Source organism: Somniosus microcephalus, chromosome 1 (genome assembly GCF_052327205.1).
Source record: "Somniosus microcephalus isolate GS21.2 chromosome 1, FLI_Smic_1.0, whole genome shotgun sequence".
NCBI classification, from domain to species: domain Eukaryota; kingdom Metazoa; phylum Chordata; class Chondrichthyes; order Squaliformes; family Somniosidae; genus Somniosus; species Somniosus microcephalus.
In genome coordinates, this window is record NC_140987.1 from 216,914,878 (window position 1) to 216,940,211 (window position 25,334).

Sequence of the window (25,334 nt, forward strand, 5' to 3'; positions counted from 1 at the left end):
TTTGTAACCTCTAGCCTTATCTGTTGATTTACTCTTAGATTTGTACTCTCTATCCCCTCCTGTCATGGTCTGTTTATCATTTCCCATATTAATACTTTTCTCTATTGTCTTGTCTCTAATCTTTGAATTACCACATCTTCCCAAATTTGATCCCATGCCCCCAATATTTAGTTTAAAGCCCTCTCTACCGCCCTAGTTATACAACTCGCCAGAACACTGGTCCCAGCACGGTTCAGGTGAAGACCGTCCCAACGATACAGATCCCACTTTCCCCAGTACTGGTGCCAGTGCCCCAGGAATTGAAACCCATTTCTCCCACACCAGTCTTTAAGCCACGCAATCATCGCTCTAATTTTATTTACCCTATGCCAATTTGCTCGTGGCTCAGGTAATAATCCTTGAGGTTCTGCTTTTTAATTTATCCCCTAGCTGCTCCTACTCTCTCAGGTAGAACTAGGAAAGAGGTTCTGCTATGTCGTTGGTACCTACATGGACCACGACCACTGGCTCCTCCCCCTCCCACTGCAAGTTCCTCTCCAGGCCAGAGCAGATGTCCCGAACCCTGGCACCAGGCAGGCAACACAGCTGTCTGGACTCTCGCTCTTGGCCGCAGAGAACTGTATCTATCCCCCGACTATGCAATCTCCAGTTACCACTACATTCCTATTAACTCACCCCGCCTGAATGGCTTCCTGTACCTCGGTGCCATGGTCAGTTTGCTCATCCACCCTGCAGCCACCGCTTTCATCCATACAGGCTGCAAGAACCTCAAACCTGTTGGACAATTGCAAAGGCTGAGGCTCCTCCACCTCCTGGGTCCCCATACCTGCCTCACTCGCAGTCACATCCTCCTGTCCCTGACCACTGACCAAATCAGAAGACCCTATCCTAAGGGGTGTGACTGCCTCCTGGAATCAAGTGTCCAGGTAACTTTCCCCCTCCCTGATGCATCACAGTGTCCGCAGCTCAGCCTTCAGCTCATCAACTCTGAGCTGAAGCTCCTCAAGCCGCAGACGTGTTCGTCGTGGATCACACTGGCATCCAGGAGCTCCCACATACTGCAGTCGCAACACATCACCTGCCCTGCCATCTTTATTGAGTCTTAATTTATTTCTTTTTATTAATTAATAACCCTACTACACGTAATAAGATTTATTACTGCTAGTAAACTAGTACTAATGAAACCTTACAATTACTAATAAATTTCCTGGGCTTTAAAAAGATAAGGGAAGTGAGCAAAATACTTACCAACCAATCACTTACCCTTTTCCCTGTGATGTCACCTTTTATTTTTCTCCATATGCGGTTGGGGGGTGTCACAGAGCCGAACTCCCGCTGGTTCTCTGTCCCCTCTTGTGCAGCTTTTTAACTCCTGCTCTCCTGGAAGCTGACAAAGATAGAAAAAGAAAGGAACACCTCACTCACCAAACTCGCAGCTTTACACTCTGTTCCGAGCCACACTCCCTCTATTGCTATATCTGCTTGTTTCTTCAATGCATCCAGGGTTTTAGCCTCCACCACTCTACCAGGAACTCCATTGCAAGTGTTGGTCACTCTCTGCGTGAAGAACTTCCTACTATGAATCGTTAAGTTACTTTTTATTAATTTGAATCTTATGGCCCCGTGTTCTACTCTCACAGTTTAAATAAAAATAATATTCCAGATTTACCTTTTCCATACAATTCTCTCTGACTCTTTTCCAGGCTGAAAAGCCTACATCGCTCTAGTCTTTCCTCATAACTCTGACCCATGACATCTAGGATCAGCCTCATGGCTCTTCTCTGCACTGTCTGGGGCAATTGAATGTCTCTTGGCAACCAGAACTGGATACAATATTCAAGGTGTAGTCTGACCACAGAACTGTACAGTTTGATTATGACATTCTCTGACTTGTATTCAATGTTTTGGTAATGTAGTTCAACATTCTATTGGCTTTGTTGATTGCTGCTCTGCATTGATTTTATAAATATATTGGGCATCTATATTGGGCATCGAGTCTACTAAGAGTCCTGGGTCTCATCCTTGGCTATTTTAATACTGTAATTGGAGTATATGTGTTGCTTATTTTTCCATCCAATGTGCGGTACATTGTCTGCATTAAGTTTTATCTGCCATTGATCTACCTATATACTAATTTTGTCCAACTTATTCCATAGTTTTTGAGCTGCTTGCTACAATTCTGCCCCTCTCACTTTGCATTGAGTATGAGTTCAGGTCATTTACGTAACTAAGAAGCAGTAGGGTCCCATCACCAAGCCTACTCAGTACTCTCCCCACCCCAACATAATTATTCTAATAAGTAATCATTGCTTCTTGCCCTTCAACCAGTTTCTTGGGCATTTCCAATGTTTAACAGCTTTGAGTTTGGCCAATAACCTTTTGTGAGGGGCTTTGTAAGTCGTCATCTGGAAGTCTAGGTACAAAATGTCCCCTGGCTTATCACAGTCCACTAGGTACTTCCTCAACAAAGTTGAGCAGGTTGGTCAGGCATAATCTACCCCCCCTGTTTACTAGGTGGTTGTTGTACAGGAGGAGGGGAGGGAGGTAATGTTTAGCCATGATGCTCCGGCCATCATGGTGTGGGGATGGCTTGATGGACCAGCTAGTCTTTTCCTGCCTATCAATTTCATATGTTTGTAACTGCTGCCAATTTATTTGCTCTAGTTGTTTTCTTATTTTATTGCATTCAGCCCCCTTAAATTTATATATTGGTTGTTGGTTTTGGATATTTCTAACTCCCAAATCCTGTTGAACTTTCGTTGATGCCAGGCTTGCTACGACTTTCACTTCCTGTACATAATCTAGATCCATTTCAAATATATTGCATCTATCCATTTAAAAATAAATTATTGATTTTTAGGTGCATGAAGAGTTGGTACAGAATATGGAGAACACTACAGTTGAAAGCTTGATACAGAAGTTTGCTGAAACAAAAGGCACTGGCAAAGACAGACCTGGTAAGAATGTACTGTCTTGTGTGCTGATGAGTTCACATTCACTTTTTTCCTGTCCAACACTACAAAACTTTGTAACAATTTGTATTCGCCCATTGTGTATTCAGAATTATGGTTTTGATTTCACCTTAGCATTTGAAAGCAAAATTTCCTACATTACAACTTAAACTTCAAAAAAGTACTTCATGGCTGTAAAGCGCTTTGGGACATCCTGAGGTTACTATAAATGCAAGTTCTTTATTTCTTTCAAAACAAAACAATAATAAAAGTGTGTGAACATTGCTTACCTAAGCTGTTAATACAGTAGGTGCTGATCTGTTGCCAAGGATAGGAATTTTTTGCTTCTGTGGTCTATTGAACTATATACTGTATTGTGAAAATTCTTAGCTAAATCCATCTTTAAAATACAGTAATGTCAATTTATTTAAAGTTTTTTTTGACAGGTAGTAATGCTTTTTCTGTGTTCGTGCTGTCTTGTCACGGCAGAGCAATTAAATATGTTTTAATGCTTGCCCTGGGAAGCACTCCTGATCAGAAGGCCAACTACGATATGTAAAATATGTATGTGTGTATATATGTATGTAATGTAAGAATCGACTTAAAATAAAAACGCTTACCATGCAGTGGCTGCCCTACTGATGGGAACTGCCATCTTTGTGGCATTTCTGAGACTAGTTGCTAAAATGCATGTATATATTATATTAGATTCTGTAGGGGCGGGGCTGATTTTTTTCTTTAAATAATAAACGGTAATTTTACTTCTAATTTAAAAAAATGACTGCACAGGTTCGCAACAAAGTGCAGAAATACAGAGGTTATAAGGAATTTGATAGTCACGGCGATAGACAGGCGTTTCTGCACCCACCGACATGAGTCTCGACTGGTGTTGCCTCCCTGGCGCCAGGGTAAAGGATATCACTGAGCGGGTGCAGAACATTTTGTGGAGGGAAGGGAAACAGAAGTCATGGTTCATGTTGGAACCAATGACATAGGTAGGAAAAGGGGTGAGTTCCTACAGAAGGAGTTTCAGGAGCTAGGGAGGAAGTTAAAGAGCAGGACCTCAAAGGCAGTAATCTCTGGATTACTGCCAGTGCCACGTGCTAGTGAGTATAGGAGCAGGTTAACGCCTGGCTGAAAAAATAGTGCAGTGTGGGGGTGGGGGGGGGGGGGGGGGGAGCGCTTCAGATTCCTGGGGCATTGGGGCCAGTTCTGGGGCAGGAGAGACTTGTACAAGATGGACCTCAATCGGATTGGGACCAGTGTCCTCACAGGGAGGTTAACTAGTGCTGTGGGGGAGGGTTTAAACTAATTTAGCCTGGGGGCGGGCACCAGGATGAAGCATTAGAGAGAAGATACAAGGTACACAGAGGACTGGGAGATACAAATAACATCAGAATAAAGAGTAGTTCAGAAATAGGAGGGATCAGATGGTGAAATGCGAGGCAGACAAAGATGGGTTTAGAGAGGATGCAGCATTGATCAAAGATACTGTTCCGACACTAGAAAGGGATGATGTACTTGAGGGTTCAAAGACAGAATCTATTTAGTTAGAATTAAGGAACAATAGAGGAGCTATAACACTACTGGGTGTATACGATAGGCCACAAAATAATGAGAAGGAGATAGAGGAGCAAATTTGCAGGCAAATTGCAGAAAGATGCAAGAACTTAGAGTAGTGATAATGGAGGACTTCAGTTATCCTAATATAGACTGGGAAAATAACAGTGTAAAGGGCAAAGAAGAATTCCTGAAATGTGTACAAGAGAACTTTCTTGATCAGTATGTTTCCAGCCCAACGAGGAAGGAAGCAGTGCTGGATCTCGTTCTGGGAAGCTTATGGTAAATGTCATATTCATAATTCAGTAAAGAACCAAGCTGGATTTAAAAAAAAGTACAGGGGAAAACTGAAAAAGGAAATAAGAGGGGCAAAGAACATGTATGAGAATAGATTAGTGGGTAACATTAAAGAGAACCCATAAGTCTTTTATAAACCTATAAATAGTAAAAATGTTGTCAAAGGATGGGGCCGATTAGGGACCAAAAAGGAGATCATCTTATGGAGGAAGAGGACATGGCTGAGGTACTAAATGAGTACTTTGCACCTATCTTCACTAAAGAAGAGGATGTTGCTAATGTCACAGTAAAGAAGGAGGTAGTAGAGAAATTGGGTGCAATAAAAATAGATAAAGAGAAGCACTCAAAGAAGAAAAGTCACCTGGTCTGGATGGGATACATTCTAGGATGCTGAGTGAAGCAAGGGTGGAAATAGCAAAGGCTCTGCCTACAATTGTCCAATCCTCCTTCGATATGGGAATGGTGTCAGAAGACTGGAGGATTTCAAATGTTACATCCCTGGTCAAAAAAGGGGAGAGGGATAAACCCGGCAATTAAGCGACGAGTTAAGAAAGTAACTATAGGTTTTTATTGGCTAAATAACAGAGCCCACCCTCGTGGGTGATCGGATACAACAAGGAGGAATGCCAGCCAGTCGACTACCTTTATACCTGGGCAGGTAGGTGGAGTCAGCAGTGGTCAGCCCAGGTATAGCAGCGTGACAAGAGGCGACCTCGTATAGTGATACAACAGTGTGAACAGTGATAACCATAGAGTAACGATATAACAGTGATAACTATAGTGTAACGATAGTGAACAATAAAAGTGGTTTACCACATTCACCCCTTGTTTAGATTTGAGTCCGGCGGGGTGAAGTGTACTACCAGTTCTGGTATGTCAGTCTGTCCGGAGGCCTCGTAAGCCTTTCTGATCGTCGCAGCGGCGGTGTTGCATTATCCGGTGTTAATGCTGGTGTCTGCGTGGTCGGCGAAGGCTCGTGGGGTTCCGGCATGCCGTCTACCTGGTCTGGAATTGGGGGGGTGGTGGGGGGGGGGTGAAGGTGGTGCCTCCGGAGTGCCCGAGGGTGCGAGGTCTCGTAAGGGGACTGTGTCCTCCCGCCCGTCTGGGTATGCCACATAGGCGTACTGGGGGTTGGCGTGCAGGAGGTCCACCCTCTCGACCAGGGGGTCCGTTTTATGGGCCCTCACGTGCTTTCGCAGCAAGACGGGCCCCGGAGAGGTCAGCCAGGTTGGTAGCGTGGTTCCCGTAGTCGACTTCCTGGGGAAAGCAAACATTCGTTCATGGGGGGTGGCGTTGATGGCAGTGCAAAGTAGTGACCGGGTGGAATGCAGCGCTGCCGGGAGGACTTCCTGCCAGCAGGAGGTTGGGAGGCCCTTAGACGTTAAGGCTAAGAGGACGGCCTTCCATACCGTCGCGTTCTCTCTTTCTACCTGGCCGTTCCCTCGGGGGTTGTAGCTGGTGGTCCTGCTTGCAGCAATACCTCTCGCTAGTAGGAACTGACGGAGTTCCTCGCTCATGAAGGAGGAGCCCCGGTCACTATGTATATAGTTTGGGAACCCGAACAAGGCGAAGAGGTCGTTCAGGCATTTAATGACCGTGGTACTGGTCATGTCTGGGCAGGGGAAGGCAAAGGGGAAACGGGAGTACTCATCAACGATGTTGAGGAAGTACACATTACGGTCAGAGGACGGGAGGGGCCCCTTAAAGTCGATGCTCAGGCGCTCGAAGGGGCGGGTGGCCTTGATCAGGCTTGCTCTGTCCGGCCTAAAGAAGTGCGGTTTGCACTCGGCACAGGTCTGGCAGTTCCTGGTCATGGTCCTGACCTCCTCGATGGAGTAGGTCAGGTTGCGGGCCTTAATGAAGTGGTAAAGTCTGGTGACCCCGGGGTGGCAGAGGTCGTTGTGGAGGGTCTGAAGTCTATCACTTTGCGCGCTGGCGCATGTAATTCGTGACAGAGCATCGGGGGGTTCGTTCAGCTTACCTGGCCGGTACAAGATATCATAATCGTAGGTGGAGAGCTCGATTCTCCACCTCAAGATCTTGTCATTCTTGATTTTGCCCCTCAGCTTGTTATTAAACATAAAAGCGACCGAACGTTGGTCGGTAAGGAGGGTAAATCGTTTGCCTGCCAGGTAGTGCCTCCAGCGTCGTACCGCCTCCACAATCGCCTGGGCCTCCTTCTCGACCGACGTGTGTCGGATCTCAGGGCCCTGTAGGGTCCTTGAGAAGAAGGCCACCGGTCTCCCCTCCTGGTTAAGGGTGGCGGCTAGGGCGAAGTCGGATGCATCGCTCTCGACTTGGAAGGGGATGGACTCATCCACTGCGTGCATAGTGGCCTTGGCAATGTCTCCCTTAATGAGGGAGAAGGCTGCGCACGCTTCCTCCGTAAGGGGGAAGGATGTGGACTTCATGAGGGGTCTGGCTTTGTCCGCATAATTGGGCACCCATTGGGCATAGTAGGCGAAGAGCCCCAGGGTTCTCTTCAGTGCCTTTGGACAGTGGGGGAGGGGTAGCTCCATGAGGGGGCGCATTCTTTCGGGGTCGGGGCCGATGACTCCGTTCTCTACTACACAGCTGAGGATGGCAAGGCGCGAGGTGTTAAACACACATTTATCCTTATTGTAGGTGAGGTTCAGCCGTTGGGCCGCACGGAGGAATCTCTCCAGATTAACATCGTGGTCCTGCCGGTCGCGGCCGCAGATGACGTTATCTAGATAGGGGAACGTGGTGTGCAGCCCGTTCTGGTCAACCATCCGGTCCATCTCCCTTTGGAAGACCGAAACCCCGTTGGTGACGCCGAAGGGAACCCTAAGGAAGTGGTAGAGGCGGCCGTTCGCCTCGAAGGCTGTATACTGGCGGTCCTCAGGGCGGATAGGGAGTTGGTGATAGGCCGACTTAAGGTCGATGGTGGAGAATACCCGGTACTGCGCAATCTGATTGACCATATCAGATATGCGGGGAAGTGGGTATGCGTCCAGCTGGGTGTACCTGTTTATGGTCTGGCTGTAGTCGATGACCAGGCAGTTTTTATTGCCGGTCTTAACGACCACGACCTGGGCACGCCAGGGGCTGGTGCTCCCCTCGATGATGCCCTCCTTCAGGAGACGCTGCACCTCAGAGCTAATGAAAGCTCTGTCCCCGGCGCTGTACCGCCTGCTCTTGGTAGCGACAGGTTTGCAGTCGGGGGTGAGGTTAGCGAACAGGGAAGGTGGCGGGACCTTGAGGGTGGATAGGCCGCAGGTGTTACGCGGTGGGCGGTTTAAAATCTGCTGGTTGTCGACTGAGAGTGGGGGGAGGGGTCCGCCGTATGCTAGCGTGATGCTTTGGAGGTGGGATTGGAAGTCTAGGCCTAGTAGGACGGCAGCGCATAGCTGGGGCAGGATGAGGAGTTTAAAATTTTTATACTCCGTACCCTTAACCGACAGGGTCACAACACAGTAGCCGCTGATGTCTGTGGCGTGTGACCTCGATGCCATCGAGATCCGGTTGCGCGTTGGCAGGACAGGGAGGGAGTAGTGGCTCACCGTGTCTGGGTGGGTGAAGCTCTCCGTGCTTCCGCTGTCGAACAGGCAGGTCATGGCGTGGCCGTTTACTTTGATGTCCATCATCGACTTGGACAGGTGATGCGGGCGGGCCTGGTCCAGTGTGACGGAGGCTAGTGTATAGCTGAGCGAGGAGCTGTAGTCTGCGGTTGAGGCGGTAGTCGGGTCTAGAGGCACGGTGGCGATCGGGCGTGGTGGGTAAAATGGCGTCTCCCACGAGGTTGGACAAAATGGCGGAGAAGATGGCTGCCCCCATAACTCACATGAGGCACTGCTGGTGTCGGTTGCCTGTATCAAAGATGGCCGCCCCATGACTCACATGTGGGGATGCTGGCCTCTGTTGCCTTGAAGGAAGATGGCCGCCCCCACAGTTCGCATGAGGCACTGCTGGCCTCTGATGATCCACCTCTGCAGGCCTTAGCGAAGTGGCCTTTCTTCATGCAGTTTGAGCAGGTAGAGTTCCTGGCTGGGCAGCGCGACCTCAGGTGTTTCGCCTGGCCGCAGAAGAAGCAGCCGGCGGCCCGATCGCGGGGGTCCGATGTCGGAGCCGGTACCGGGGGTGGCGGTCTCGATCGGGTCCGGGACGCCGACGCTGAGGTAGGTCCCAGGGGGGTTGCTGCGGGGGGTATCGGGGTCGGTCCCAAGTCCCAGGGTCGCGAGTTACAGTACCTTGAGTATGCCTCGAAGTCCCGATGGGCCACCTCTAGAGAGAGAGCGAGGGCTGCAGCTTTGTCCAGGTCGAGGTCCCTTGCTTCCAGTAGTCTTTGCCGTGAGTAGTCGGACCGCAGGCCTTTCACGAAGGCATCGCGGACATTGTCTTCAGTATTTTCTGCCGCCATTACCGCTTTAAAGTTACAGTCTCTGCCGAGTGCTTGTAGCACCCGTAAAAATTCCTCCACGGGCTCTCCTGGCTGTTGCGGGCGGGATCTTAGGAGGTGTCTGGCATACATGGAATTTACCGGGGTTTGGTACTGTCTTTTCAGCCGGTTGATGGCGTCCTCGTATGTTTTAAGGTCCCGGATGAGTGCGAATACTTTAGGGCTCACTTGGGCGTTCAGAACTCTTAGCATGGATTTCTGAGGCACGCCGGATTCTCCCAGGTACGGTGGTCTGAGGGCTCGCAGCCAGGCCGGCTGCTGTGGCTGTTGTAGCTGGGCGTCTGGCTGGTCGCTTGGCTGGTCATTTGACTGCTCAGGTGTCGACATTTTAAAATTTAGCCAATAAAATTGATATACCTATCAATTCATCCAATGAAAAGCGACGAGTTAAGAAAGTAACTATAGGTTTTTATTGGCTAAATAACAGAGCCCACCCTCGTGGGTGATCGGATACAACAAGGAGGAATGCCAGCCAGTCGACTACCTTTATACCTGGGCAGGTAGGTGGAGTCATGGGCGGAGTCAGCAGTGGTCAGCCCAGGTATAGCAGCGTGACAAGAGGCGACCTCGTATAGTGATACAACAGTGTGAACAGTGATAACCATAGAGTAACGATATAACAGTGATAACTATAGTGTAACGATAGTGAACGATAAAAGTGGTTTACCACACGTCGGTGCTGGGGAAACTTTTAGAGACATTAATCAGGGACAAAATTAATTGCCACTTGGAAAAATATGGGTTAATAGATGAAAGCCTGTACAGATTTGTTAAAGGCAAATCGTGTGTGACTAACTTGATTTGAGTTCTTTGAAGTAATGGAGAGGGTTGATGAAGGTAGTACGGTTGATGTGTATATGGACTTTCAAATAACATTTGATAAAGTACCACAGCATAGACTTGTTAGCAAAGTTGAAGCCCATGGGATTAGAGGGGCACTGGCAGTGTGGATACAAAATTGGCTAAGGGACAGAAAGCAGAGAGTAGTGGTGAACAGTTGTTTTTCAGACTGGAGGAAGTGTGCAGTGGTGTCCCCCAGGAGTTGGTGTTGGGACCAGTGCTCTTTTTTTGATGTCTATTAATGACCTGGTCTTTGGTATACAGGGCATAATTTCAAAGTTTACAGATGACATGAAACTGTAGTCTTGGGGGACAGTATAGTCAGGGGGATAGATACTGTTCTCTGCAGCCGCGACCAGGAGTTCCGAAGGCTGTGTTGCCTGCCTGGTGCCAGGGTTAAGGATATTTCCTCGCAGCTAGAGAAGGAGTGGGAGGAGGAGGGCGAGGATCCAGTTGTCATGGCCCACGTAGGAACTAACGGCATAGGTAGAACTAGGAATGAGGTTTTGCTGAGAGAGTTTGAGGAGCTAGGGTCCAAACTAAAATGCAGAACTCAAAGGTAATAAATAATCTCTGGATTGTTACCTGAGCCATGCACAAATTGGCAAGCAGATCAGAGAGTTGAATGCATGGCTCAGAGTGGTGTGGGAGAAAGGGGTTTTGATTCATGGGGGCACTGGCACCAGTACTGGGGAAAGATGGAGCTGTTCTGTTGGGATGGACTCCACTTAAACTAGGCTGGGACCAGTGTCCTGGCAAATCGAATAAGTAGGGCTGTAGATAGGGCTTTAAACTAAAAAGGCAGGGAGGGGTCAGGTGAGGGGAAATGTAGAAATCTGAAGAGAAAAGTCAAGGCAGTGTAGCAATTTGGGTAAAGATAAGTGTGACAGGAAGAGATAAAGAGTTTAACGGTAATAGTGCATCAGCGAATAAGGTGAAAGCAGGGAATAATGGTAAGTTAAAATTAAAGGCTCGAAGCATTCGTAACAAGATAGACAAATTAGTGACACAAAGAGAAACTCAGAAATGTAGTAAACAGTGAGCAGGATAGTAATATACTTCAGGAGGACATAGACTGGTGAAATGGGCAGACACATGGCAGATGAAATTTAACGCGGCTAAGTGTTAAGTGATTCATTTTGGTAGGAAGTATGAGGAAATGAAGTATAAACTAAATGGTACAATTTTAAAGGGGGTGCTGGTGCATGCTCACATGTTTTTGAAGGTGGTTGGACAAGTTGGGAAGGCTGTTAAAAAGGCATACAGGATCCTTGGTTATATAGAGGCATCGAGTACAAAAGCAAGGAAGTTGGGCTAAACCTTAATAAAGCACTGGTTGGGCCCCAGCTGGAGTATAATGGCCAATTCTGGGCAGCACACTTCAGGAAGGATGCCTTAAAGAGGAGATTTACTAGAATGGTACAAGGGATGAAAGACACGTGGAGGGACGAGAGAAACTGGGGTTGTTCTCCATAGAGCAGAGAAGGTTTAGGGGAGATTTGATAGAGGTGTTCAAAATCTTGAAGGGTTTTGATAGAGTAAATAAGGAGAAACTGTTTCCAGTGGCAGAAGGGCTGGTAATAGATTTAAGGTAATTGGCAAATGAAGCAGAGGTGACATGAGGGAAAACAAAATTGAGTGGGTTATTATGATCTGGAATGCACTGCCTGAAAGGGTGGTGAAGATTCAATAATAACTTTCAAAAGGGAAAAGGATAAATACTTGAAAAGGAAAAAATTGCTGAGCTATGGTGAAAGAGCAGGGGAGTGGGACTAATTGGAAAGCTCTTTCAAAGAGCCAGCACAGGCATGATAGGCTGATTCTAATATCAAATTATGATCTTATCAGTGATGGCACGCTTATCTCTGAGTTGGAAGGTTCAAGCCCCATTCCAGAGAGTTGAGCACATAATCCAGGCTGACACCTCAGTACAGGAAACTTTGAGCTATCTGGAAGTTGAATGTCCGGCAACTTTGATCTAACGGCAGAAATCAGCAGCTGTTTTGGTTAGGTGTTTTTTTCTTCTCCTAGCATTCTTTTCACAGGCAGGCTCTGGAAAGCGTCTTTGTCGCTTAGCAACAGCTTCAGAGACGCTTCCAAGCCACGGGCTGAGTGTTTACAAGCTGTTGCTGAGCAACAGTGTTTGTGGTCAGATACTGCTTTGAAAAGCTCCTATCTGATAACATTGACGCTGGTCTATCCGGAGCTTTTAAAAAAACGGCAGTAGCTCGGTCCCATGGGTGCCGGATAGCACAAAGTTTCCTGTATATCATTATGAAGGAGTGCTGCACTGTTGGAGGTGGCGTCTTTCGAATGAGTTGTTAAACCAAGATATGTCCTGCCTGCTCTCTTGGGTGGATGTAAAAGTTACCACAGCACTATCTTGAAGAGGAGCAGGGGAGTTCTCCCTGGGTATCCTGGCCAAAATTTATCCTTCAACCATTATAACAATGACTACACTTCAAAATATACTTCATTGGCTGTAAAGCGCTTTGGGATGTCCTGAGATCGTGAAAGCCGCTACATAAATACAAGTCGTTTATTTTCCTTATACTCCATTTTGTTGCAAAATAAATGCTCTTTTATATAGGTTTTAGCATTAGACACAGGTAAGCAAATTGGTCTGATTTAGTACATGGAGCTAGTCATGTAGCCTAGCAGACCTTTGCTGACAAAAGCCACAAGTAAACATGTTTTTGACATAACGGGAAGATAAAATTAAGAAAGTAGAAACAGACGGGTAATATAAAATACTGGACAAAAAAAGGAGTAATCTCCGTGCACAACAACAACTTCCATTTATAAAGCACCTTTAACATAGAACATCCCAAGGCATTTCACGTGAGCACAATCAGACAAAAACAGATGCCAAGCCAAAGAAGGAAACATTAGGATAGAAATAATGGGCTCGGGTCCGGAACAGTGGCTAGTATGCTCACACGAATGGGCACAGGGAAACTCGCATTACATAGGCATGGGAAAATAGAACATAGGGTAGATATGTCCTGTCTACAACCTTGAGAAAGTATAGATAAGAATGGGACATCTGCAGCACCTATGATTCTACTCTTACGTAATCATGTGACCTGAGTGCCCCAGTCGGCTCAAAATGTTAAAATAAGAATGATTATTTGAAGAAGAGGGAGTAGATTAATTAGCTTTCACTTTGGGAGAACAGGACCCAGCCGAGGTGTCCCAAGTCATGAGTATGCAATAACTTATGGCTTGTAATAGAATAGGTGTCACAGAATCATATAGCACAGAAGGAGGCCATTTGGCCCATCGTGCCTGTGCTGGCACTTTGAAAGAGCTATCTAATAACCCCATCCCCCTGCTCTTTCCTCATAGCCATGCAAATTTTTCCTTTTCAAATATATATCCAATTCCCTTTTAAAAGTTGCTATTGAATCTGCTTCCTCGACCCTTTCAGGCAGTGCATTCCAGATCATAGCAACTAGAAATTTATGGCGCAGAAGGAGGCCATTCGGCCCATTGTTGCATGATTTTTTTTTTCTCATTTCCCTTCTGGTTCTTCTGCCAATTACCTTAAATCTGTGTCCTCTGATTACTGACCCCCCTGTCAGTGGAAACAATTTCTACTTATTTACTCTATCAAAACCAGAAACATAGAAAAATAGGAGCAGGAGTAGGCCTTTCGGCCCTTTGAGCCTGCTCCGCCATTCAATATGATCATGGCTGATCCTCTATCTCAATACCATATTCCTGCTCTCTCCCCATATCCCTTGATGCCTTTTGTGTCTAGAAATCTATCTATCTCCTTCTTAAATATATTCAGTGACTTGGCCTCCACAGCCTTCTGTGGTAGAGAATTCCACAGATTCACCACACTGTAACAAAGTAACCTGGTGTGGAGCAACACTGACGCATTGCGAGCACCCTATCTACTTAGGAGTCACCCTTGACCGATGCCTCACCTTCAAGAACCACATCGAGAAGACAAAGGCAAAAGTGAGCGTACGAAACAACATCCTGAATAAGCTCACTAACACAAGATGGGGAACAAGCCTGAAAACATTGCGAACCAGTGCACTTGTTCTTTGCTATTCCACTGCCGAATACGCCTGCCCTGCATGGGAAAGGTCTACTCATGCCAAGAAGATGGATGCCGTTCTGAATGCAAGCTGCCGATTTATCATAGGTTGCTTAAAACCAACAGCCTATATATCCTGGCGGGTATCACTCCCCCTGATATAAGAACAGTAGCCAGCAAGAAAGAACGACTCCGTCAAACATCAGATGAGAGACACCCTCTGCATTGTCATACACCTACACCCAGCCACCTAAAGTCAAGAAAGAGCTTCATGAACAGTGTTGTTCCATTACAATCAACCTCATCTGAAGCCCGCATCGCCTTGTGGAAAGACCGGCTCGCCAGTCTTGAACAACCCCCAGCGATGGAAATTTTACTTGATGAAAGCCTTCCCCCAGGAGCTAATTGCAACTGGGCAACCTGGAAGTGCCTTAACAGACTTAGGACCGGTGTAGGTTGCTCAAAGGTATCACTAAGCAAATGGGGATATTCAACCAGCCCGACAACTTGTGAATGTGGAACTGAGGCACAGACTATGCAACATCTCCTGCAATGTCCATCGTTAGAGGAACCCTGCACTGTTGCAGATCTTGCCGAATTCAACAACAAGGCGCAAAAATGTGTCCAGTTCTGGCTGGGCTATGTATAGACTGTCCGTGGACACGATAAGAAGAACCACACTCTGAGTGAAGATTTCTCCTCATCTAAGTCAGAGTCATAGAGTCATAGATTTATACGGCACAGAAAGAGGCCCTTTGGCCCATCGTGTCCATGCCGGCCATCAAGCCCTATCTGTTCTAATCCCATTTTCCGGCAATTGGTCCATAGCCTTGTATGCTATGGCATTTCAAAAAACAGAAACATAGAAGATAGGAGCAGGAGTAGGCCATTCGGCCCTTCGAGCCTGCTCCGCCATTCAACGAGATCATGGCTGATCATCCGAACCCTAGCACCCGGTCCCTACACCGACAGCCATCCCACCCAAGCCCTATCCCCGTAACCCCGTAAACCCACGTATTTAATCCCCCCTAACACTAAGGGCCAATTTTATCATGGCCAATCAACCTAACCCGCACATCTTTGGACTGTGGGAGGAAACCGGAGCACCCGGAGGAAACCCACGCAAACACGGGGAGAATGTGCAAGTGCTCATCTAAATGCCTCTTGAATGTTGTGAGGGTTCCTGCCTCTACCACCCTTTCAGGCAGTGAGTTCCAGATTCCAACCACCCTCTGGGTGAAATAGTTTTTCCTCAAATCCCCTCTAAACCTCCTGCCCCTTACCTTGAAACTATGCTCCCTGGCTATTGACCCCTCTACTAAGGGGAAAAGTTCCTTTTTATCTACCCTATCTATGCCCCTCATAATTTTGTACACCCCAATCAAGTCCCTCCTCCGCCTTCTCTGCTCTAAGGAAAACAACCCCAGCCTGTCCAGTCTCTCTTCATAGCTGAAGCACTCCAGCCCAGGTAACATCCTGGTGAATCTCCTCTGCACCCTCTCAATGCAATTACATCCTTCCTATATTGTGGCGACCAGAACTGCACACAGTATTCCAGCTGTGGCCAAACTATAGCGTTTTGCACAGCTCCATCATAACCTCCCTGCTCTTGCCTTCATTAGCCGAGGCATAGAATATAAGTATCCCATATGCCTTTTAAACCACCTTATCTACCTGCCCTGCTGCCTTCAGGGACCTATGTATATGCACACCAAGGTCCCTCTGATCCTCTGTCCTTCCTAGGATCCTACCATTCATTGTGTATTCCCTTGCCTTGTTAGTCCTCCCAAAATGCATCACCTCACACTTTTCAGGGTTAAATTCCATTTGCCACCGTTCTGCCCATCTGACCAACCCGTCTATATCGTCCTGTAGCCTGAGGCTTCCCTCTTTGCTATTTACCACTCCTCCAATTTTTGTGTCATCTGCGAACTTACTAATCATACCTCCTACATTCATATCTAAATCATTAATGTACACTACAAACAGAAAAGAACCCAGCACCGATCTCTGCGGTACACCACTTGACACAGGCTTCCAGCCACAAAAACAACCTTTGACCATCGCCCTCTGCCTCCTGCCACTAAGCTAATTTTGGATCCAATGTGCCAAATTGCCCTGAATCCCATGGCTCTTATCTTCTTGACCAGTCTCCCATGCGGGACTTTGTCAAAAGCCTTACTGAAGTCCATGTAGACTACATCAACTGCACTACCCTCATCCACACACCTAGTCACCCCCTCTCAAAATTCAATCAAATTGGTTAGACATGATCTCCCCCCTGACAAAGCCATGCTGACTATCCTTGATTAACCCTTGCCTCTCGAAGTGGAGACTAATTCTGTCTCAGAATTTTTTCCAATAATTTCCCTACCACTGATAGGTTAACTGGCCTGTAATTCCCTAGTTTATCCCTACTACCCTTCTTGAATAATGGTACTACGTTAGCTGTCCTCCAGTCCCCTGGCACCTCCCCTGTGGCCAGAGAGGTTCTGAAAATTTGTGTCAGAGCCCCTGCAATCTCCTCCCTTGCCTCACACAGCAGCCTGGGATACATCTCGTCTGGGCCTGGGGATTTATCCACACTTAAGCCCGCTAAAACCGCTAGTACCTCCTCCCTCTCAATACTAATTTGTTCAAGTATATCACAATCCCCCTGCCTGATTTCTATGCCTACATCGTCCTAAATGTCCTACCCCGTATCCTGAGACTGTGACACCTTGTTCTAGACCCCCCAGCCAGGGGAAACATCCTCCCTGCATCCAGTCTGTCTAGCCTTGTCAGAATTTTATACGTTTCAATGAGATCCCCTCTGATTCTTCTAAATTCTAGTGAATACCGGCCTAGTAGACCCAATCTCTCCTCATACGACAGTCCCGCCATCCCAGGAATCAGTCTGGTGAACCTTCGCTGCACTCCCTCTATGGCAAGTATATCCTTTCTTAGGTAAGGAGACCAAAACTGCACACAGTACTCCAGTTGTGGTCTCACCAAGGCCCTGTATAACTGTAGTAAAACATCCTTGCTCCTGTACTCAAATCCTCTTGCAGTGAAGGCCAACATACCATTTGCGTTCCTAACTGCTTGCTGCACCTGCATGTTTGCTTTCAGTGACTGGTGTACAAGGACACCCAGGTCCCTTTGTACATCAACATTTCCCAATCTATCACCATTTAAATAATATTCTGCCTTTCTGTTTTTCCTACCGAAGTGGATAACTTCACATTTATCCACGTTATACTGCATCTGCCATGTATTTGCCTGTAAAGGAAATAGCCATATTCTAAGAGATCCACAATCCTATGAACGGCATTTTGACTTTATTAAAACATGAAAACTGGGTTTAAAAATCTAAAAGTCTCAACGACACAGGCTGCAAACAGAACACAGGCTTCTGAGATAAGATCAGTTGTTAACACAAGCTGTAAACACCATACAAGTGTTTGAAATGGGAATGGGTCATTGACAATAAGACAATGGCCCTATTGAAGCAAAGGGTTGGAGGTTCCTCTATGTCTGAACATTGGAACCAACACAATAGCAATGCCTAAGTAAAGTGTTAAAAACTAACACTTCGAATAGAATCACAGAATATTAAAAAACCATGTGCCTTTGTAAAAGTAACATCAAATGAGAAACAGGAAACACGATTATATATGCAACCAATTGAAGTAGCTAAGAAATGCAACAAACACCCTAGTTGAACTGTTTTTGATTTTCATATTGTAAAAGGTACAAACAGAACACTTTGAAAATATGACTTCAATAGATGACATCAAGCAATCACATTGTGTTTGTGTTGAACTTGGAACACATAGGAGTCACGATGTCTGCTTTCAAACAGCTAGGTGATTTTAAAATTGAATGGAAGTCCTTCGATAAAAATGACATCAAAGAGATAAATCTGTTGTAGCCATTTTATGATAAGTTTTTGAAACACCTATACAGCAGACAGGATTCTAAAAGTTAACGGCTAAATTGACAGTAAGAATAGAAAACAATTCAACAGAGAATGACTAGAGATAATTAGCTTACATCAGCAGAAAACTTCAAAGGATAAACCACTAAAAAAAAAAGGTATAAAAATAGAGCTTTTCAGATGGAAAGTCAGAAGTCGCTGGAAAGGGCAAGCGATTCTCAACTTCAGAGGCAGACTCTAAGTTTTTAACTCTTTGAGTCTCGGGGATCAAAAAGGTACTCTTATTTGATTTTGGTGGATATTCTGGATTAGAAATAATAAGAAATGTAAAAATGTACGAAGTTAAGATTTGAGAATAAGGATCTCTGAGAATAAAAAATGTAATTGTTAAGTCGCGATTGACTCACAAGCTGTTAACTGTATGTCAGCTCTTTAAAAAAAATCTATATTTTTAGAATTGTCTCAAATAGAATTTCTGTATCGAACTCAAATCTCTGTACATTCTTTGGTAAGGAGTTGCAGAATTCTGGGGGGTTTTCCGGACCCTCATAATATCCGGAAGGTTACAGTCTAGTTAAACTTATTAAAAGTGCTATCTGGAGGATGGTAACATCTTTACGTCGTACCTTTCCTTTAGAGAGAGATAGCCTGGACCTTTAGACCCAATTAAGCGTCTTATAGAATTCGGCTATCTCTAACTTTAGTTGAAGGTGAACGTCTGGGGAATACGCCTGATCTGGGGTAGCCCGAAAAGGGCTAGGACTAGTAATTATCTCTTGCTGTTTGGAAGCAGACGTCATGACTCCTATGTGTTCCAAGTTCAACACAAACACAATGTGATTGCTTGGTGTCATCTATTGAAGTCATATTTTCAAAGTGTTCTGTTTGTACCTTTTACAATATGTAAATCAAAAACACTTTGCATTTCTTAGCTACTTCAATTTGTTGCATATATAATCGTGTTTCCTGTTTCTCATTTGATGTTATTTTTACAAAGGCACATGGTTTTTTAATATTCTGTGATTCTGTTCAAAGTGTTGTTTTTAACACTTTACTTGGGCATTGCTATTGTGTTGGTTCCAATGTTCAGACATAGAGGAACCTCCAACCCTTTGCTTCAATAGGGCCATTGTCTTATTGTCAATGACCCATTCCCATTTCAAAAGCTTGTATGGTGTTTACAGCTTGTGTTAACAACTGATCTTATCTCAGAAGCCTGTGTTCTGTTTGCAGCCTGTGTCGTTGAGGCTTTTAGATTTTTAAACCCAGTTTTCATGTTTTAATAAAGTCAAAATTCTGTTCATAGGATTGTGTATCTCTTGGAATATGCTATTTCCTTTACATGCCCACTCACTCAACTTGTCTAAATCGCCTTGAAGCCTCTTTGCATCCTCACGCGCACAATCCCACCTAGTTTCGTGTCATCAGCAAACTTGGAAATACATTTGGTTCCCTCATCCAAATCATCCTACTGAACTCCACAAATAAACACTAAAGCCTGCACACCTGCCAATGCACTTTATTATGGCCATATTTATGCTAATATACTGCAAGCCAAATGTATAAATGTATGTTGAATGTTTAAGTGTCCTAATCCAAATTGTACACTCTCGGGAGCCGCAAGCCTACATTTCGTTGTACTGCACTTGTGCACTAACAATGACAATAAAAGTTGATTTGATTTGATTTGATTGATATATATTGTGAATAGCTGGGGCCCAAGCACTGATCCCTGCGGTACCCCACTAGTCACCGCCTGCCATCACGAAAAGGACCTATTTATTTCTACTCTCTTGTTTCCTGTCTGTTAACCAATTTTCAATCGATGCCAATATAGTACCCCCAATCCCCTGTGCTTTAACTAACCTCTTATGTGGAACTTTATCAAAGGCCTTCTGAAAATCCAAATACACCACATCCACTGGTTCTCCCTTATCTGTTCTACCAGTTACATCCTCAAAAAAACTCCAGTAGGTTTGTTAAACAAGATTTCCTTTTCATAAATCCATGTTGACTTTGTCTAATCCCGTTGATATTTTCTAAGTGTCCTGTTATCACATCCTTCATAAAAGACTCTCGCATTTTCCCTGATGTTAGGCTAACCGGTCTGTAGTTCCCTGTTTTCTCGCCCTCCTTTTTTAAATAGTGGGGTTACATTTGCCACCCTGCAATCTGCAGGAACTATTCCATAATCTATAGAATTTTGGAAGATGACAACCAATGCATCCATTATTTCCATGGCTACCTCTTTTAGTACTCTGGGCATTTATCAGCTTTCAGTCCCATTAATTTCTCCAGCACTATTTTTTTACTAATACTAATTTTCTTTAATTCCTCCTTCTCAGTAGACCCTTGGGGGGAGAAATTCGGTATCGCCCCGTTTGAGGCGCAATTATCGGCCGGGTGCAAAGTTTAGTGCCTGGCACTAATTATCGTCTCTGACTGCAAACTTGGCTTCTATCGCCCCTGGAGGTGATTGGTGCACTAAATCAGGCGCTACACACCTCTCTTAAGGTCTCTCGAGGCCGAGATTCAAGGCTGCAGATTAAGGCGCTAACGCCGAGGAGCGAGGCGCTATCTCCGAGCACTGGCGAAGCTCATGTGATGTCAGTCAGCAATGGAACACAGACACACTGGCGCCAGCCAGTTCTTAAAGGGGAGGGTCGAACTTGCACTCCATCCACACCCTGCTCATTGCAGCCTTGAATCTCGGCCTCGAGAGACCTGTACATCAAATCTGCTGGAAAGAACAATGGAGAGGCCCAGGGAAAGAGCTCAGAGTGCAGCCCCCATAATCTCTTCTAAATCGATGCAAGGAAGGTCAAATCAAAATGAACCTGCAAAGTGCTGCTCAGTACCCAAAACTCCTTCACACAGTGTTGAATCTCTCCAGAAGTCTCTCTCTCTCTCTCAGAATGCGTGGTGCAAAAATGTCGCCGACAAAAAAAGGCAGGAAGTGGTTGCCTTGAAATAGTGCTCCCCCAGTCCCTTCCCGACTGAAAAACGCTCCCCTCAACCTGCTGCTGCTAGCGGCAGACGGTAAGGCAGGGGGCGCCACTCAATATCCAGTCCGGGGCGCTATCTGGGTGTTGCACGCTCGACTGGTGTCACGATCTGCGGGCGCAGGAGATCATGGCGGTAGTGTTTAGCGCCGCTGCAAAATGTCTGGTCAATTTCGCGAGCGGCGCAAACATCGCCACGCCCAGGCGCTAGTTGCTTTGTGCCCCATTAGCGCCCTCTTGCAAAGCAACCGAATTTTTCCCCCTTGGTTCCTTAACATTTCTGGGAAGTTATTTGTGTCCTCTACCATGAAGACAGAACCAAAGTATTTGCTTAATTGCTCCGCCATTTCCTTGTTCCCCATTATAAATTCTCCTGTTTCTGACTGTAAGGGACCTACATTTGTCTTCACGAATTTTTTTTTTTACATGTAGAAGCTTTTACAGTCCACTTTTATGTGCCTTGCAAGTTTACTCTCACACTCTCTATTTTTCCCCTCTTAATCAATCTCTTGGTCCTTTTTTGCTGAATTCTAAACTGCTCACAATCCTCAGGTTTGCTACTTTTTCTGGCAACTTTATATTACTCCTCTTTGGATATATTACTATCCTTAATTTCTTTTGTTAGCCATGGTTGGGCCGTTTTTCCTTTTGTGTTTTTGCGCCAAAAAGGAATATATAACTGTTGCAATTCATGCATTCGTTCCTTAAATGTTAGCCATTGCCTATCCACCGTCATGCCTTTTAATGAAGCTCCCTAATCTATCATAGCCAACTCCCTCCTCATACCTTCGTAGTTTCCTTTGTTTAGATTTAGGACCCTAGTTTCGGACTGGACTGCTTCACTTTCCATCTTAATGAAGAATTCTATCATGTTATAGTCACTCTTCCCTAAAGGACCCCGCACAAGAAGATTATTAATTAACCCCTTTTCAATGCACAATACCCCATCTAGGAGAGCCTGTTCCCTAGTTGGCTGCTCAACGTACTGGTCTAAAAAAACATCTCGTACACACTCCAGGAATTCATCTTCCACAATATTATTGCTAATTTGATTTGGGCAGTCTATCTAGATTAAAGTCACCCATGATTACTGTAGTACCCTTGTTGCATGCATCTCTAATTTCCTGTTTGATGCCGTCCTCTACATTACCACTACTGTTTGGAGGCCTATAGACAACTCCCACCAATGTTTTCTGCCCCTTGGTGCTTCTTAGCTCCACCCAGACTGATTCTACATCCTGATTTTCTGAGCCATTACCCTTTCTCACAATTGCTCTGATTTCATCCTTTACTAACAACGCCACCCCACCTCCTTTTCCTTTTTGCCTGTCCTTCCTAAATATCGAATATCCTTGGATAGTCAGCTACCAGCCTTGGTCACCCTGCAGCCATGTCTCCGTAATCACAATTATATCGTATCCGTTTTCATCTATTTGCACTGTTAATTTGTCTACCTTATTACGAATGCTTCGTGCATTCAGATACAGTGCCTTTAGATTTGTCTTTTTAACATTTTTAGACATCTTAACATCTTTTTGTACTATGGCCCTATTTGTCTTACCGTTTTTTCTTACCTGGGCCCTTTTTGTTAGTGCACTCTTTTGTTTGTACGCTCTGTCCCTTCCTGACACAATCTGGTTATCCTCACCCCAATCACTTTCCTGCACTGCTTCCTTGTCTTTTCTCTTTAGCATTCTAGATTTCTCTCCACCGGGACACACTTTCCACACCCACCCACTTATTTAGTTTAAAGCCCTATCTACCTCCCCAGCTATTCGATTCGCTAGATCTCTGGTCCCAGCATGGTTCAGGTGTACTCCGTCCCAACGGAACAGTTCTCTTTCCCAATACTGGTGCCAGTGCCCCACGAATCGAAGCCCACTTCTCCCAGACCAATCTTTGAGCCATGCATTCATCTCCCTGATCCTATTGACCCTATGCCAATTTGCTTGTGGCTCAGGTAATAATCCAGAGATTATTACCTTTGTGGTTCTGCTTTTTAATTTAGTCCCTAGCTGCTCAAACTCTCTCAGCAGAACCTCTTTCTTAGGTACCAATGACATAGGTAGGACTATGTGGACCACAACAACTGGATCCTCCCCCTCCCACTCCAAGTTCTTCTCCAGCCTGGAGGAGATGTCCTTTACCCTGGCACCAGGTAGGCAACATAGCCTTCGGGACTCACACTCCTGGCTGCAGAGAACAGTGTCTATCCCCCTAACTATACTATAGCAAAATACTGCAGATGCTGGAAATCCGAAATAACAACAGAAAACGCTGGAAAAACTCAGCAGGCCAGGCAACATCCGTGGAGAGAGAAACAGAGTTAATGTTTCAGGTCGAAACCCTTCAGTCGCCTACTACAACCACCTTCCTTTTCACTCCTCCCCCCCCCCCCCCCCCCCCCCCCCTACTTGAACGGCTTCCTGTACCACGGTGCCGTGGTCAATTTGCTCATCCTCCCCGCAGTCTCCGCACTCGTCCACAAGGGTTGCAAGAACCTCGAACCTATTGGACAAGTGCAGGGACTGAGGCTCCTGCAATACTACCTGCTGGATCCCTGTACCTGCCTCACTCGCAGTCACACCCTCCTGTCCCTGACCATGTGTCAATTCTAAAGTATTTAATCTAAGGGGTGCGGCTACCTCCTGTATCAAAAGGTCCAGGTAACTACCTGATGTCTTGCAATGTCTGCAGTTCGGACTACAGCTCCTCAACACTGACCTGAAGTTCCTCGAGCCGCAGACACTTACTGCAGATGTAGTCACCCTGGACAAAAATGTGCACAAGCTCCCACATATTGCAGCAGCAACATATCTCCTGTTCTCCCATTATTTTATTTATTTAATAAATAGTTTTGTGTTAATCAACTTATTTACCTCGTTTAGTTTATTAAATTAAGTTTAGTTTTTAAAATTTAGTTATATGCTATGTTAACTTAAAACTTAGCCCACAGTCACTACCAATCACTTAACCTGCCTTACCTGTGACGTCACACTATAGTTTTCTTCTTGCAGTTGCAGATCTGCTGCTGCTTTTATCCCCGTTCTCGGGCCCCGGTCTGCTCCCACTCAGGTCCGCCGCCGCTCTGCGGGAGAAGTTAGGAAAAGCAAGGCAAAGCAGCAACTCCTTCCCCCACTTCACCCAACTCCCACACTTGCCAAACTCCCAAGTTGTTCACTCTGCGCCAAGCTGCACTCCGTTACAAACTACACTCCAACCTCCCTTGTTTATACTGCTGAGATTTATGAGTCAGCTCTCTTGCAGTTGCAGAACCAGATTAGACCAGTTTATTAACTAACTAGCCTCACCCACTCTCCAGTACAGAGCTTGCTTAGTCCTGCCCAAGCCTGGAAGAAACTTAAAACAGTAAATTTAAGTTAAATGTTAATTGCAAGCATACAAGACTAGATTTTATCAAACAGAGATTAACCTTTAAGATTCACTCCCACACTTACCAAACTCCCAAGTTGTTCACTCTGCGCCAAGCTGCACTCTGTGACAAACTGCACTCCAACCTGATTTTGAACACCTCTAGTAAATCTCCCCTTAACCATCTTTACTCTATGGAGAACAATCACAGCTTCTCTAGTCTCTCCAGATAACTGATGTCCCTCATCCCTGGTATCATTTTAGTACATCTCCTCTGCACCCTCTACAAGGCCATAACACCTTTCCTAAAATGTGGTGCCCAGGATTAGACACAATACTCCAGCTGAGGCCTAAACAGTGATTTTATAAAGGTTTAACGTCCTTGCTGAGGCCTAAACTTTAACTTATAAAGTTATCACTTCCTTGCTTTTGTACTATATGTCTCCATTTATTAAGCCAAGTAACCCATATGCTTTTTTAACTGATTTATCAATGTGTTCTGCCACCTTCAAAGATTTATTTATGTGAAACCCCTGATCTCTTTGTTCCTGCATCCCCTTTTAAATTGTACCATTTAATTTATATTGCCTCTACTTCTTCCTACCAAAATTCATTACTTCAAACTTCTCTGCATTAAATTTCAAATGCCTTTTGAGGGTCCATATAGACAACATCAACTGTACTATCTCCATCAACCCTCTCCGTTGCTTCATCGAAGAACTCAATCAAATTTGTTGGTCACGATTTGTTTTTAACAAATTTGTGTTGACTGTCATTTATTAACCCATGTCTTTGTAAGTGGCAGTTAATTTTGTCCCAGATTATGGTCTCTAGAATTTCCCCACTGCCAATGTGGACTGGCTTATAGTTACTAGGTATATCCCTCTTCCCGTTTTTTGAATAGAGGTGTAACATTTGCAAC

General features: G+C 45.4%; 1 protein-coding gene across 7 annotated transcripts in view; it reads left to right on the plus strand.

Annotated features, from left to right (window-relative positions):
- fcho2 (FCH and mu domain containing endocytic adaptor 2) overlaps nt 1-25,334 on the plus strand; it is a 312,930-nt gene that overhangs the window by 142,764 nt on the left and 144,832 nt on the right. For all 7 annotated transcript variants that reach the window (XM_085990124.1, XM_085990133.1, XM_085990140.1 and 4 more), the window contains exon 8: nt 2,861-2,957. In XM_085990124.1, coding sequence (XP_085846250.1) covers nt 2,861-2,957 — 97 coding nt within the window. The remainder of the gene's footprint in view (nt 1-2,860; nt 2,958-25,334) is intronic.